Source organism: Pleurodeles waltl, chromosome 9 (genome assembly GCF_031143425.1).
Source record: "Pleurodeles waltl isolate 20211129_DDA chromosome 9, aPleWal1.hap1.20221129, whole genome shotgun sequence".
Taxonomy (NCBI): domain Eukaryota; kingdom Metazoa; phylum Chordata; class Amphibia; order Caudata; family Salamandridae; genus Pleurodeles; species Pleurodeles waltl.
Window position 1 is genome coordinate 231,278,485 of NC_090448.1, and position 14,502 is coordinate 231,292,986.

At 48.7% G+C, this 14,502-nt stretch overlaps 1 protein-coding gene across 5 annotated transcripts in view; it reads right to left on the reverse strand.

Annotated features, from left to right (window-relative positions):
• Positions 1 to 14,502, reverse strand: part of FBLN2 (fibulin 2) — a 737,488-nt gene that overhangs the window by 96,605 nt on the left and 626,381 nt on the right. For all 5 annotated transcript variants that reach the window (XM_069206615.1, XM_069206613.1, XM_069206614.1 and 2 more), the window contains one exon: positions 12,600 to 12,734. In XM_069206615.1, coding sequence (XP_069062716.1) covers positions 12,600 to 12,734 — 135 coding nt within the window. The remainder of the gene's footprint in view (positions 1 to 12,599; positions 12,735 to 14,502) is intronic.

The following is a 14,502-nucleotide window of genomic DNA, read 5'->3' on the forward strand; positions in this document are numbered from 1 at the left end:
TTTTAAACTACAAGTATGTGGCTAGGCAGTTCATCTAAAAAGTCACACTTTTACTAAGGTCGAGCTCATTTTTAATTATCTTACCTGTTCCTCATTTTACAAATCTACGAAATACTAATTAGCAGCCGAACACATTGTGCATTAAGAGTATGGATTTAGTGTTCACATATGTGTCAACAATCAGGACAGTATCAAAATCCAAGGCCTGTCAATGCTTGGTGCGTCACAGGCATAGAATGGTTAGCCTTTTCACTTGTTTCAGCCCATGGACCTCAACTCTCTTCTCAAATAGGTGACCCATTTTTAACTTCATGATAATGTGTTTGTCCACGATTTCATTATTTATTCCATAGTAAGGTGGAATCCGAGAAAATTTTGCTTTAAGACTCTTGATTCACCAAGTAGGGTGAAGTCAGTGCGGGACAGGCCTTTTATTCAACAGGGCATTTCCCAGTCGCCTGGAGCCCATAGAGGGCGGGTAATAAAAGGCCAGGTGTGCCCCTAGTTCCCCTGCCATTTTCTGCAGCTCCCAGAGGTTAACAGCACCAGAACTGCAACAGAAAAGGGGAAGGTTCAAGAACAAAAGAAAGAAGGGGAATGTAAGGGGAAGGTGATCAGAGAGTGGGAGAGAGAATTGTTGGATAGAAAGTAAGCAACAACGCAAGAAGATGAAGAGTGCGGGGTGGCTTGAACATTTTTGCCAAGCTGCTTTTCGATTCCCAGCCTGGGCCTGGGTCCTCTGAGTAGATCACGTGGTCTGGCCCTGCACATGAAATCAAAGAAGGTTCTCAGCTTCGCCAAACCAGATCCTTGGCCATGCATACACAAAAGAAAAACTAAATTACAACTACATACGCTTTGATTTCTATGAAAGTCACAGGATTAACTTATTTTCCTATCCCTACTAGTGCTTCAGTGGCTTTCAATTGCTGAGTGGCTCGTAGAAGGCACAGGGTGGGAACTAAAGAAATTAAAAGTTGTTAAAGCCCTGTTCACCTTTTGTCCCTGCTGCCACTTTACTAGATTTGAGGTAGCAGTAGCAAGAGTAGGCCTGGTGTGATAGCTGCAGGTTAAGCACCACTGGTATAGATGTTCGCAACATATGTAACTTTGCCTATTGTCACAGGAGGTCTACACTTTATTATTTGCAATGATCATTCTGTCTATTTTTCGCTATATAAAACTGCAAAATAAATAAAGAAGCCAATGTGTGTTGCTCTAAGGAGTGGATAAGAGTGTTGAGATCAGGTGTATCAGGTATAAGGACAGAAGAATGCACAAAAAGGCACTTTTAGGAGCCGGGAAAGTAGCCAGACATAATTCTGCATCAGATAGCTGCTTCGGTGTGAGGCTGAAATGGCAGTATTTGCCAAGAGGTATTATCTTGACGCTAGAGACTGAGATCTCCTATTAGCAAATTCTGATTGGCCTTCCTGAACTAATAAACATGATGTAAGCTATGTACAACTTCCTGTGGTGCACCTTTGTCGGACCGCAGGCAGTACCCTCATTGTGAGAGGCTGAAATGTGAGAAATCACTCCATTATAGTATCTGACGCTTACATGGGTAGTATATAATACTGCACGCACAATATATACCATAAAATACCCGCACAAGAAACTTGAAACACAAATGCCATGGTGCAAACAGAGACAGCGGGTCTTTTACATAAAGCGGCCCCTGGTGAACACCCACCTCAATGCCTCCGGGATAATCCGTAGCTACAGCGACCACTTTTGCTGGCAGACCCAGAAACGTATTACCTTCAGAGTTTGCGCCAGCTCTATGTGCATTTCCTATGTAAATGCTTCCACCTCGCCCAAAAGTGCTATGGTAGCGCTTGTGCTGTTTTGTGAGCTTCAAAAAATACTAAAAAACATAAATAACGTTTTAAAACATGACCTGATGTAGGGGCGTGGCTTCGGGCGTCAAGATGGCGGTCGCACTCTGAGAGTGCACTGGACCCCTCCGTCATCCGCCCGAGATTTCCACGACTTAGCGACCTAATGGTGCCGTGCCGACCATCCCTGCGATCTCCCCGTCCCGTGGGGGTCCTGATGTGGTGAGTGGCGGCGAAGCAGAGCCCCGTTCACGCGACGCGGCCGGAGTGAGAAAATGGCCGTCGGAGCCAGAACCTCCCGGGAAGGCTGACTCGGAGCTGCCTGCTCCTTGACGCAACTGCCCTGGACCGGGGGTGCAGCGGTGGCCGGGAGGGAGCCGGCGCTGGGCCCTGGAGCGTGTGCCCTGGTGGATTGAAGGGACGGCGCTGCCCCGAACTGCAAACGAGGCTCCCGGTGTCCCGGGCGGCGCCGCGTGCCTGCCTGGCGGCGCCGGCTGCAGGAGCTGCGGCGTCCGAGCCGCTTTGAAGACTTGATCTCCACCGGATCCGCCCGGGCGGCGAAGGAGCCGCAATGGGAACGCCCCCCTGCGGTGGGGGCCCCCCGGGCTTCCAAGTGAGGTGAGCAGTGTGCGGCAAGCCGCAGGGGCGATAGTGGAGCTGGGACCCGGGCTCCGGGACGCTCCAAGAGGGAGACCCCCTGGGACTTGCCTGAACAGAGACAGACACAACATCCTTGTGACGAGGCCCCCCTGGCCCCCTGATTGAAGAAAACTCCGGTGCCTAAGGGTCCACGGTGGGCCACAGGTGGGGCCTACTGCAGAGTGCCTCAGAGGTGTTAATCGAGCCGAACAGCAAGATCAAAATCCTTGGGCCCCATCAGATTGCGCGGTCGCAGCGCAGTTAACGCATACCCATCAACAACAGCCGTGGGACCAGCAGCCAGGCTGGAGCGGTGGCGGACCTACTACCGGGGCGCCACGCCCTTAACTCACGCCTCAACGAACCTGAGCCGGTGGCCACTTGACGTGGCCCTAGGCATACCAGGGTAGGCCCCCAGGGTCCCCCCCGCTGCACCGACGACTCGGCTTTCCCAGGGGGAGGAGTGGACTTGCGTCCTTTGCGTTCCATATAAAGGACCGCGACCACACATACCTGCCCGCCACAAAAAAGCCCTGCTGAGACACGACTTGGAACACCCCAAGAAGTTATATAACTGACCCCTGTCTCTTACGCCAAAATGGGGAAAGACAAGGCAAACAAACAGCCCCCGGCCTCCCAGCAAAAGATCGACCAGTTCACGACGCCGGCGGGTTCCCGGGGAGGAGGAGACACGGCTGGTGGAGGTCCCGCGCCGGATGGAGTGAATGCCATCCTCCATGCAATCCAATCATCGCAAGTAGCCGTAGAGACCAAAATCGGGGAAGTGCGAGAGGACATGGGCCTTATTCGTCAGGACCTCAGAAATGCAGTGAGTCGGATCACCGATGTGGAAGCCCGCGTCTCCCAGACTGAAGACGAATTATCCGATCTCAGAACCAGGGTAGCCCAGTTACAAACTCGAACTAGTGAGCTGCACCGCCGCGCAGAGGATGCAGAGGATGCGGAAAACCGATCAAGGCGCAACAACCTGCGCTTTGTGGGATTTCCTGAGGGCGTGGAGGAAGATAAGGCCTCTGAATTTCTGGAGCAGTGGATTAAGACCTGGATGCCAGATCAAATTCTTTCACCTTGGTTCGCAGTTGAGCGCGCACACAGGGCCCTTGCCCCGCGGCCCCCTCCGGGCGGCCCTAAACGTCCAATGATTGCACGCTTCTTAACTTTAAAGACCGAGACAATATCCTTAAAGAAGCCAGACGCACCGAAGACCTCCAATGGGAGAATCATAAAATCCTGATCTTCCCAGACTACACCCGTGAAGTTCAGACCCGTCGCCGATCGTATGAGCAGGTAAAGCAAAAGCTCAGAGCAATGCAGCTCTCATACATGCTCCTCTTCCCCGCGAGACTTAAGGTCCTCATGGCCGGAAAAGCGTACTTTTTCGAATCTCCTGAGAATGCGTGGGACTGGCTAACGGAGGAAGGCCTCGGAGCCCGGAGGGGTCCCCTGAAACCAGTCGGGGGGACCTCCCACGAGGACCCCCCCCCCTTGGGGAAACCCCGGAGGAGCCGGAGGCGCACCAGATCCCGTAGAGGGAAGCAGAGGGACTCAGGCACTCCCATTAACGACGGGATGGCTCGAGACTCCGTTACACAGACCGAGAAAACCCCGGCTGGACCCCCGGGACCCCGGGGCACAACACAAGCCACGGATGACAACCGTCTGAGCCAGTCCCCGGTGCTCGGCTGATTTGAACCATTGGGTCCCTATTGGGATACATTAGGAGATCCTGGGTGCCGGCGCGCGACCGGAGACCTTGGAGGAGCCACTGCGGTTGGCGCTACTATTCCTCAGCGCATCCCGCGCTAAACTTGAACTATGTCCACTAAATTGCAATTGATCCGACTAAATGGAGGGGTCCACCACTCCACCCCAACGACAGTCCTTCTGGCTGTCAGGTTCTGGTTGGGTATTTGGGCGACAGATGCTTCCAGGGAGGGAGTATGGGGAGGGGGGCTGTTGGGGGGTAAAGAGTTTAAAATGGGTTTAGATAGTAAAATGTTGATTAGTTTTCTTTATTATTTTAGTATTTCATTGTTGTGTTTAAAACAGTCGTACCGGGGTCCACAGACAGGCACTCAAAACCATGTAACACCCATGCAACCCACGCACAGCCCTCACTGACCCAGATTATTTCATGGAATGTAAATGGCCTACTAGATAAGTAGTAGTTAATGGGATTCTTAACGGGTCACCGATAAACCTTGTATGTGCGTACGGGCCTCCGGCAGGACTTGACGCATTCCTACTTTCGCTCCGCCATGTGGCAGCGGGTCTCCCCCAGGGTATCACCCTGCTGGGAGGGGACTTCAACGCCGTCCTCAACCCTAGTCTGGACGTATCCGGCGAAATTACTGCTAGTGGATCCGCCCGGGCCTCGAGTCTTAACAGCTGGGCTGAGAGCCTCGGCCTGTGCGAGGTATGGAGAATCTGGCATCCTAGGGAACGCCGCTATACACATACCTCGGCTGCTCACTCGACACAGTCCAGAATTGACCTAGTATTTATGCCCGCCCTAGACATTACCAGCGTTACGGGTGCGGAGTTGCTGCCCCGCGGGGTCTCAGATCATGCACCAGTGCGCGTCCGGCTGGGCGGTACGGACCCCACTAGACGCCCGATGTGGCGCCTGAACGCATGGTTCCTACAGGACAACGACTATACCCAGGAAATCAGAAACCACCTCGCCCAATATTTTGAGCTGAACGTGGGATCGGTCCGATCTCCAGGTACAATATGGGCAGCCTACAAGGCCACTCTCAGAGGACAAGCTAAATACCTCCTGCGTTCACGCGAGCGGGCCAGAGACTCACAACTGGTTGAGTTGGAGGCCAAGGCGCTAACCCTGGAACGCCAACAAGCGACCTCAGCGTCGGCCTCTATTTTAAGACAGCTCACTATGGTTAGAGAAGAAATTAAGCACATAACACTAGAATCAGCAAAACATATCTGGAGGGCCTCGGCAGCACGAATATATGGCTGGGGGACAAAAACGGGAAAATCCTACACTGGCTGGCCACCCGCCCTCTAGCCAACAGGGTCATACCTGAAATTGCGGAGGATTCAGGTTCGCTTTCCAAAACACCCATTGAAATCGCGCAAAGGTTCGCTTCCTACTACTCGCGCTTATACGCAGAACACCCTCGACCCAGTGCCGAGAGAGAGTCCCCCCTCCTAAACGACATAACTCTCCCAAGAATTCCCCTTGCGATAAGGGACAGACTAGATGAATCCATCGACCTCGCAGAGGTTACAAACGCGATCGCTAGCCTGGCGCCGGGCAGGACCCCGGGACCGGATGGATTCCCTGCGGAGCTATACAATAGATGCGGCGACATTCTGGGCCCCCACTTGCTCAATATGTACGAAGAAGCCGAAAGGCAGGGTTGCTTCCCCAATGAGATCGACCAAGCCACAATTGTAGTGATCCCCAAGACCCAACCCCCGTCGCGATACTGCTCGGCATACCGGCCCATTTCACTTTTGAATACAGAGATCAAAGTGCTGTCCACGATCCTTGCATCCAGACTGAGGGAGGTGATGCCCACCCTGGTTCACCCTGACCAATGCGGTTTTATGCCTACCCGAAGTACCCGACATTGTATTAGACGATTACATCTGGCACTAGCACACCGCAGGACCTTGTCACACACCCCCCTGGCGTTACTCCTGCTCGACTTTGAAAAAGCCTTTGACACGGTGGATTGGTCCTTCCTAGACCAAGTGCTGCAAGGCAATGGGCTCGGGCCTAAATTCCGAGGCCTGGTGAGGCTCCTCTATTCTAACCCGACGGCCCGGGTACAAGTGAATGGAGTGGTCTCCGACCCGTTTCCCATTGGTCGCGGCACCCGACAAGGATGCCCGCTATCCCCCCTGCTCTTCGCACTAACAATAGAGCCCCTGGCAATACTGCTACAGGAAGACCCCTTGATCGAGGGCTGGTCCTGGCCTGCCTGCCCAGAGGACCGAATAGCGTTATACGCAGACAACGTCCTACTGTACATTTCTAACCCTGCTAAAAGCGGTCCCTGCGTCCTACAAATTCTGAGCCTCTTCGCAGAGGTCTCGGGTCTGATCCTAAACCCCAATAAGTCCCTTTTGGTCCCCCTACATCGTTCCCGGGACTGTGTGGACTGGCAGCACAACATCCCAGTGCGAAGGAACAGTTTTAAGTATTTGGGAATACATATCTCGTTACTCCCTGAGCTGACATGGGAGCTCAACATGACGCCGCTAACTAAAAGAATTAGAACTGACCTACAGCGCTGGAAGACTCTCCCCTTAAATCTGCTTGGCAGAATAGCACTCTACAAGATGATGATCCTCCCCAGAGTCCTCTATTTATTGCAAAACTTCCCACACCCCATCCCTAAGAGATGGTTTAGTGAGATGGATTCACTGGCACGTCAATTCATGTGGAACGACACCCGCCCACGCCTAGCGCTCAAAACCTGTCAAAGAGATGTTTACGACGGGGGACTGGGCATGTCTAACATTCATTATTATCTCCTTGCGATGCACCTGCTCGTGATCAACGACTGGGTTGGGGGCGGGTGGTCGGACCCGGCGTATCGGTTGGAACTCCGATCGCTGGGCTACCTGCGGATCTTTGACACCAAATATGGGGGCCCGATCTCCCGGGACATCCCGGAAGTGACCAAGGTGATTTTGTTGGGTTGGCGAATGGCCCAGAAACTGTCGGGGTGGTGGGGGCGCCTTACCCAGCGGACCCCACTATGGCACGGGAAGCACCTAAAGGAAGTGGTGAACCTGGAGGGTTTCCAGAAATGGGACAATATAGGAATCTCCACTCTGGGCGATGTTTGGGAAGGGTCACACATGCGATCATTTGGGGACCTACAGAGACTCTTCTCCCTAAATAGGACACAATTTCATAAGTATCTCCAGCTCCGGCACGCCCTACTAGTACACATGCAGGTAGGAGATAACATACCCGAATATAGCCCCATGGAGGCGAAGGTACTGATGGGGAACCTGGGTAGGGGTGGTGTTTCCCAGGTATACCGTACTTTGATCGCTCACTCTGCCAGCTCCCTAGGGGGGCTCCGCCAGAGATGGGAGGGATGGGTGGGCCCTATGGAAGAGAGGGATTGGAACGAAGCACTGATGGCCCCCCGTACCTATCAATGGCCACCCGCTTCCGGTTAATACAGACCTTTTACCTCCACATAGCATACCTCACTCCCTCCAGACTACACCGGGCGGGCCTCCAACCCACAGCGGAGTGCCCGCGATGCATGAACCCCGCAGCCGACTTCTTTCACATGGTATGGACGTGCCCAGTTATAGTGACCTACTGGGGAGAGGTCTTACAGGAGATCTCGGGAGCCCTACAGGGAAACATAGAAAGGGACCCACTGCCCCTCCTATTGGGGATCATGGGAGACATCGGGCTGAGAAGATCAGACCGAACCTTCCTCGGGGTGGCATGTCTGGTGGCTAAGAGGGATATAATGGCAGATTGGAAAACCAGAGGTGCCCCAGCACTGGCTAAATGGAGGCGGGGGATGGACTGGTGTGCACAACGTGAAAAATTGGTATACGAGGCCAGGGGTTGCCCGAATAAATATGACAGGATATGGGGGAAGTGGGAGGCCGCAGTGAATACCTAGGTAGTGTTTGACCTTACTTATATTGTGATGCCTGGGAGCTGGGAATCGGGACTGACCAATGTTAGGCGCCACGTTGGCTCCTTGTTAAAATGTTTGTACCATTGAACTTTTTCCTTCCTGAAAATTAATAAAATGTCTTTATCAAAAAAAAAAACATGACCTGATGTAAATAAGACATAGATGTGTGCTATAGGTGCTCATGAAAAAACAATGGATGGAATACTTGAATTAATCTCAACCACTGGTAACCACTTGGGCCGCATCCAGATCCATAATTTTACACCCACCATGCCACCTCGGGTTGGACCCAGCCATATGCAAATCAGTCCTAACCCTGCTCCTCATGGTAACAGTCCAGACTGAACTGACAGACCCGGTCCTCCTTGAACCACAACGCAAGCAACCTGGGACTGGTTTTGCCCTAGTTATGGCTCTTCAGCCAAGTATAGCTTGGTTCCAGTGGTACAGTGAACCCGGGACCCAAGTCTGGGCATACTTGTCAAGACTGATTTCAATATAGCTGGGTACAAACTGAGGTGGCATGGATTGGGATGTGGCCCGAGTGATTACCAGTGGTTGAGATTAATTCAAACAGTCCATCCATCACTGTTTTGTATACTTAGGCCCTCATTAGGACTTAGGTGGTCTTTTAGCAATACCGCTAAAGCCTCGGTCACCAGAAGACAGCCAGTGCTGGTGGTCTTCTGCCCACCATATCATGGGTACTGCCGGATTTCCGCCACACTTTGGGCAGAAATCCGGCATTAGTTATGCCGGCAGATGGAGGTACTCTGGCAGTACCCCCACCAGCACCACCCCACCAGTATGACTCCACCAACCATTTTTGGGCAAGAACACGGCCTGGCAGTATCCTACCAGCGGGGCGCTGGCGGCGGTGGAAGCACCCCTTCCCTGCTGGATGACCTTCTCCCCGGACCAGGTAAGGTGATCACCCGGGTGAGAGGGGTGGAACGGTGGGTGGTGTTGTGTGTGCGTGTGTGGTGAGTATGTGGTGTCTGTGTGTGAGTATGCATATTTGGGTGTGAGTATGCATGGTTGAATGCGTGTATGAGTGCTGAGGTGAATGCGTGTATGAGTGCTGAGATGAATGCATGTATGAGGTGAATGCGTGTATGATTGCTGAGGTGAATGCATGTATGTAAGTGTAGGTGAGTGGGTGTATGCGTGGTGCGTGTGGGTGTCTGTGTGCATGTATGCAGGAGGGGGGTGGGGGCACTGTGTCAGAAGGAGGGTGGGAACTGTGTCAGAAGGGGTTGCGGGAGGGGAGCGCTGTGGCAGGTGGGGGGGCAAGTGCTTGCTTGGGAGGGGGTGGGGGAGTCGTCTACTGGTGACAGGGAAGAAATTCCCTGTCACTGGTAGCCTTTCCGCTATGGTTTTCGTGGTGGTGCTACCGCCACGGAAACCATGGGGGGAAGCCGGCTCCTAATACCGCCGGCGGTCTTCTGTGGACCGCCGGGTCGGAGATGCTCATCTTCAGCCCAGTAGCTCCAACTGCCCTGGCGGTATGAGTGGAGATGTGGTGGGTTGGCAGATGCCAACCCTCTACACTCATAATGCGGCGGTCTTCACTGCCGGCCCATTGATGGTGAGACCGCCACCGTGACCCTGGCAGTTTTAGGACCACCAGGGTCATAATAAGGGCCTTAATGTGTTGCCCTAAGTTGGACAAGTGTGGCCAGATGTGGGTCCCGTGCACACGGTGTCACTGAAACCAGGCTGTACCTCACTGATAAGCCCATAACTAGGGCACAACGGTCCAGGGTTGCATGTGTTCCAGTCTAGGGAGGACGTCGCTTGGCAATTCAGGTTGGATTGTTCCTATTAGAGCGGGGTGAGGACTGATTTGCATGTAACTGGGCTTAAACTGAGTGGCATGGTGGGCAAAATACCGGTGGACTGGGATACGGCCCTAGAGATTACCAGTGGCTGAGACTGATTCAAGCATTCCATTCATCACTGTTTTGTTTTGTATACTTAATCAGTTCTCATGAGTCACAACAAGTAAACTACCAACTCAATGTCTACAGGATCTTTAAGTAACTGTGAATTAACAGTGGTGGTTTTGTTAATGTTTGAAATAAGCAAAAGATTGGAGACTAGACTTTGATGAGAAAATGGACATTTTATGTTGCCTACCCTGTGGGGATCCTCTTCCCACATTGGTACAGTAGGGTAGCGACGGATTCATGGGCACTTGTGCAAGTAAGAACAAGCACTGGCAAAGCCAATAGTTTTCACCTTTGTTTTTTCTTATACATTCTATCTTTCTAACTGGATTATAAATATTAGAAAAAGGTTATAATAATGTTTGTTTTAAATTTGATAAACCATTAATAGTTGTTTATGTTGTGATGTATGTTGAATTAATATCCCAGGGTTTCAAACTTGTAATTTGTACCTTATTTAATATGGCATTATATTAGAGTTTAGTAATGTGTAGCTAGTGAAGTGCAACTGTACCTGCTGCACCATTCAAATCATGCCCCTTTTAACTGCAAGGTAACTGAAATTGTGACTGCCTGTTTATTAGTAAAATATAGCAATATTTGGTGTTTTGAGGAGCGATGACAACTTTTCACCCCAGTGCCACTGTACCTGCTGCACCATTCAAATTATGACCTTAATGCCTGCAAGATAGCTACACTTGTGACTGCCTGTTTAGAAGTAATATTTAGTAATAATTTGTTTTTAGTATGGTTCCTGGGCATGGTTTGGGCATGGTGCCACTGCACCTGCTACACCATTCAAACCATGACCTTAATGCCTGCAAGGTAACTGCACTTGTGACTGCCTGTTTAGCAGTAAAATCCAGCAATAATCTGTGTTTAGAGGAGTTCTGACACCTTGTGGCACCCGTGCCACTGCACCTGCTGCACCATTAAAACCATGACCCTGGTACCAGCAAGATAACCACACTTGTGACCTCCTGTTTAGTAGTAAAATATAGCAATATTTGGCGTTTAAAGGAGTTCTGACAACTTTTGGGCCTGGTGCCACTGCACCTGCTGCATCATTCAAATCATGACCCTTGTGCCTGCAAGATAAGTGCACTTGTGAAGGCCTGTTCAGTAGTAAAATATAGCAATATTTGCTGTTTGGAGGAGCTATGACAACGTTTGGCCCTTGTGCCACTGCACCTACTGCAGCATTCAAATCATGACCCTAGTGCCTGGAAGATAACTGCACTTGTGACTGCTGGTTTAGTTGTAAAATATAGCAACAATAAACGTTTAGTGGGGTGCCTAGAACTTTTGTTCCTAATGCCACTGCACCTGCTGTACCATTGAAATATTGCCCCTTGTGCCTGCTAGATAACTGCACTTGTGACAGCCTGTTTAGGAGTAAAAGGTAGCAATAATCTGTGTTTAGAGGTGTTCTGACGCCCTGTGACCCAGATACCACTGCACCTGCTGCACCATTCAAATCATGACCCTAATTCCTGCAAGGTAACTGCACTTGTGAATGCCTGTTAATAAGTTACTGAGAGAATAACAATTCAAAATGAAACATCGCCCAATTATACAAATGACTTTTCTTTAAAAATGAGTGAGTGGTAATTTAAGAAAAAAACACACAAATAATTTGAATATTTACAACTGTTATTTATCAGAAATTTAAATATTAAGTAATGAAAAACACAACATAATGAGCCCACTCGCTGCTTGCTTTATATCTGCACTCGATATTTCATTGCAAGATGGCCGACATGTTAAACACATTTCAATGGGAATTGACTTGCGTTCAGTTCATCTTTTCGCATACTAACAAGTAACCAATCACCAAAAACCAGAATATGTACTTCTGCTACGATCAACGTAATGGCAAAAGCGGAGAAGAGAGCAAAACAGAGGAGAAGAAAGTGACCTGCCAGCTGATAAAAAGCAAGTCAATTCAAGCAAAGCTGGAGCGACGGTTGAATGAACAAACGGGAAGTTCAGGTAAGTAAGGGGCAAAGTGAGGGTGGGTTCTAACTCCCTTTAAAGAGTTGTTTTTGAGTAACATAAGACTTGGCAAGCACAGAGCAAGCTCTTTGCAGGCGAACCCTAAAAATGGCCCACCATTCCCTGATTTTGTAGTAAAAACAGCTTTATATGGGGTGCAATGGGCCCCACATATCACTTGGCCACTGCACCTGCTGTACATGCTCAAAAACAAGTAATGACAAACTACTTTAATTGTAAAGACACTGACCACCTCAGGAGGTGAGTAGATTTATATTGAGGATAGAATTATACCAGTCTGTCCTACAGCAAGACCTGATAGCCAATTGGTGGTCCAAATAAAGCCCGAAGCTAGGTGCAAATGTTATTTGAGGTGGATATCTTGTGTACCCAATATTTGGGCATCGGTTTAAATGAGTTTAGAAGTGTTTCAAATTATTGCCTAATTTATGCACAGGCCAGCATTAAAAACAAAACATCAACTGCATTTGAAAACACGTTCTTACCCTCACAGATGTCGCCAATGTTTTCGTAGCCTGTTTCGCAGACGACCTCTTTCAGGCACGTGAAGGATCCCATGCTGTTTATGCAACGCTCTCCCCTCTGACATGTGTGTCGCTCTGCCACACATTCGTTAATATCTGGAAGGAGAGCAGATTAAGCCTTAATCAGTCATCAAAATGTAAGGAAGAACGGATCCCAGACACTGCACTTTTCCCAAGGCACCTAAACTAAGGATGCAACGATTTTGTTCAGAAACCGATGTAAGTAAACGTTTTAGTATTACCCACTGATAAATGTTGACATGTTGGCTCAAAACGGAAATATATGCAAATAGTGCAATTTATTAACCTAGATGAGGAGCCTCAGAAATATGTACATCATGACGATGGCACCTCATGTACATCAAGTTGGGATTTACATAATTAAATTATACAATTACAATACCCAAATTATCAGTTGCATTTCAAAGGCATAATTTGTAGTTGGTTTTCTAGAACCACAGTATTTTTGATAAAGTGCCAAAGCCAGATTGAAAGTGAGGCCCCAGGCTTCGAAGTTAATAGCTTAGCCACTAAGCCAAATAAACTTGGTGGTCTGGAGAACTTACAGATCCACTGTTATTGTTTTAGAAGTTCTTAGATATTGACTTCTGTCTTGGGTTCCTAACTTTGGTCCATGAGAGACGAAGCCATGCCAGCCTTTCAGAAAGTCACAAGACAAACATTTATACAAAATTAATTAAAAAGTCAAAGGTCTTCTTGAAAATGTTTAACAGCTCAAACAATTGCCTACCAACTGTGGAAGATGCAGTATCCTATAAGCAGCCAGCTATTTTGCTAGATCCTCGCCCTAACTTTATTTCCAGAAATGCAAATATGGATGCTGATTTATTGCTTTGGGGGTCTGTATAGAGAATACAGCAGTGGCCACATTTTTAAGACAGTCAGTTGAAAACAAGCACTGATGGATTTTGCATAAATTTTGAGATCAGACCAAAACATTCTTAAACAACTACTGCAGAGGAAAAACAAAATGAAAAAGCAATCATTTTCTCTAAATAGTGCATCTATGAGATACATAATTTATTGTGTGATGAGTCAGGTTACTTTTGAAATGTAAAATAGGCCAGTATTTATGGCAATACAAGCACTTCATAGGAGGGGAATATATACACCAAACAGCCAATAGTGTGAAATGAGAGAGAAAGATTCCCCTGGAAGAGCCGAAGCCTGCTCTAGGTATATTTTAAATAATTGGTAGGTTTTTTCAGAAAATTGCAAAGTCAAGTAAGCTTAAAAAAGATTTTTACATAAAAACACAAAGTCAACTTTTGAAAATCATATCGAAAGACAGTGGAAGACAGATATTTTTTAGGATCATTTTACTACTCATCATCTATTTAGATATGAGTGCTTCTCCTTCCAACATTTCCTAAGAGTAATGATACTTGCAATTTTCAAATTTACGTTTCCACTTATCATTAGAAGTAGGAACTTTATTTACTTGGAATGGGAATGGGTTAGGTCTGAAATTCAGCATCAATCAGCAAACCATGAAATCACACTTTGAAAAGATATTACAAAAACACTGCATACTAAGCCAAATATATAGTCACAACATGTGAGCCTTCCATTCGTAAGAGACCACCCACATTGTCTAGATCTGTACTGGTCAATTACTAGGGCTTGTTATTCCTACCAAAATAATGAGATCTGATGACAAGGTGTTTTTCCCCTAGAAGTATTCCGAGACTACTGTGCAGCTGGTTGTCAAGTATGCTTCAGACCATATTTTTAGCTGCACCAATAAGTTTATTACTAACGAGAGCAGAGTTTACCATCTCAAATCCATTTTTTAAATGCTGTGTATTCATAAACTATTGTACTGCCCATATGTTCCAACTCC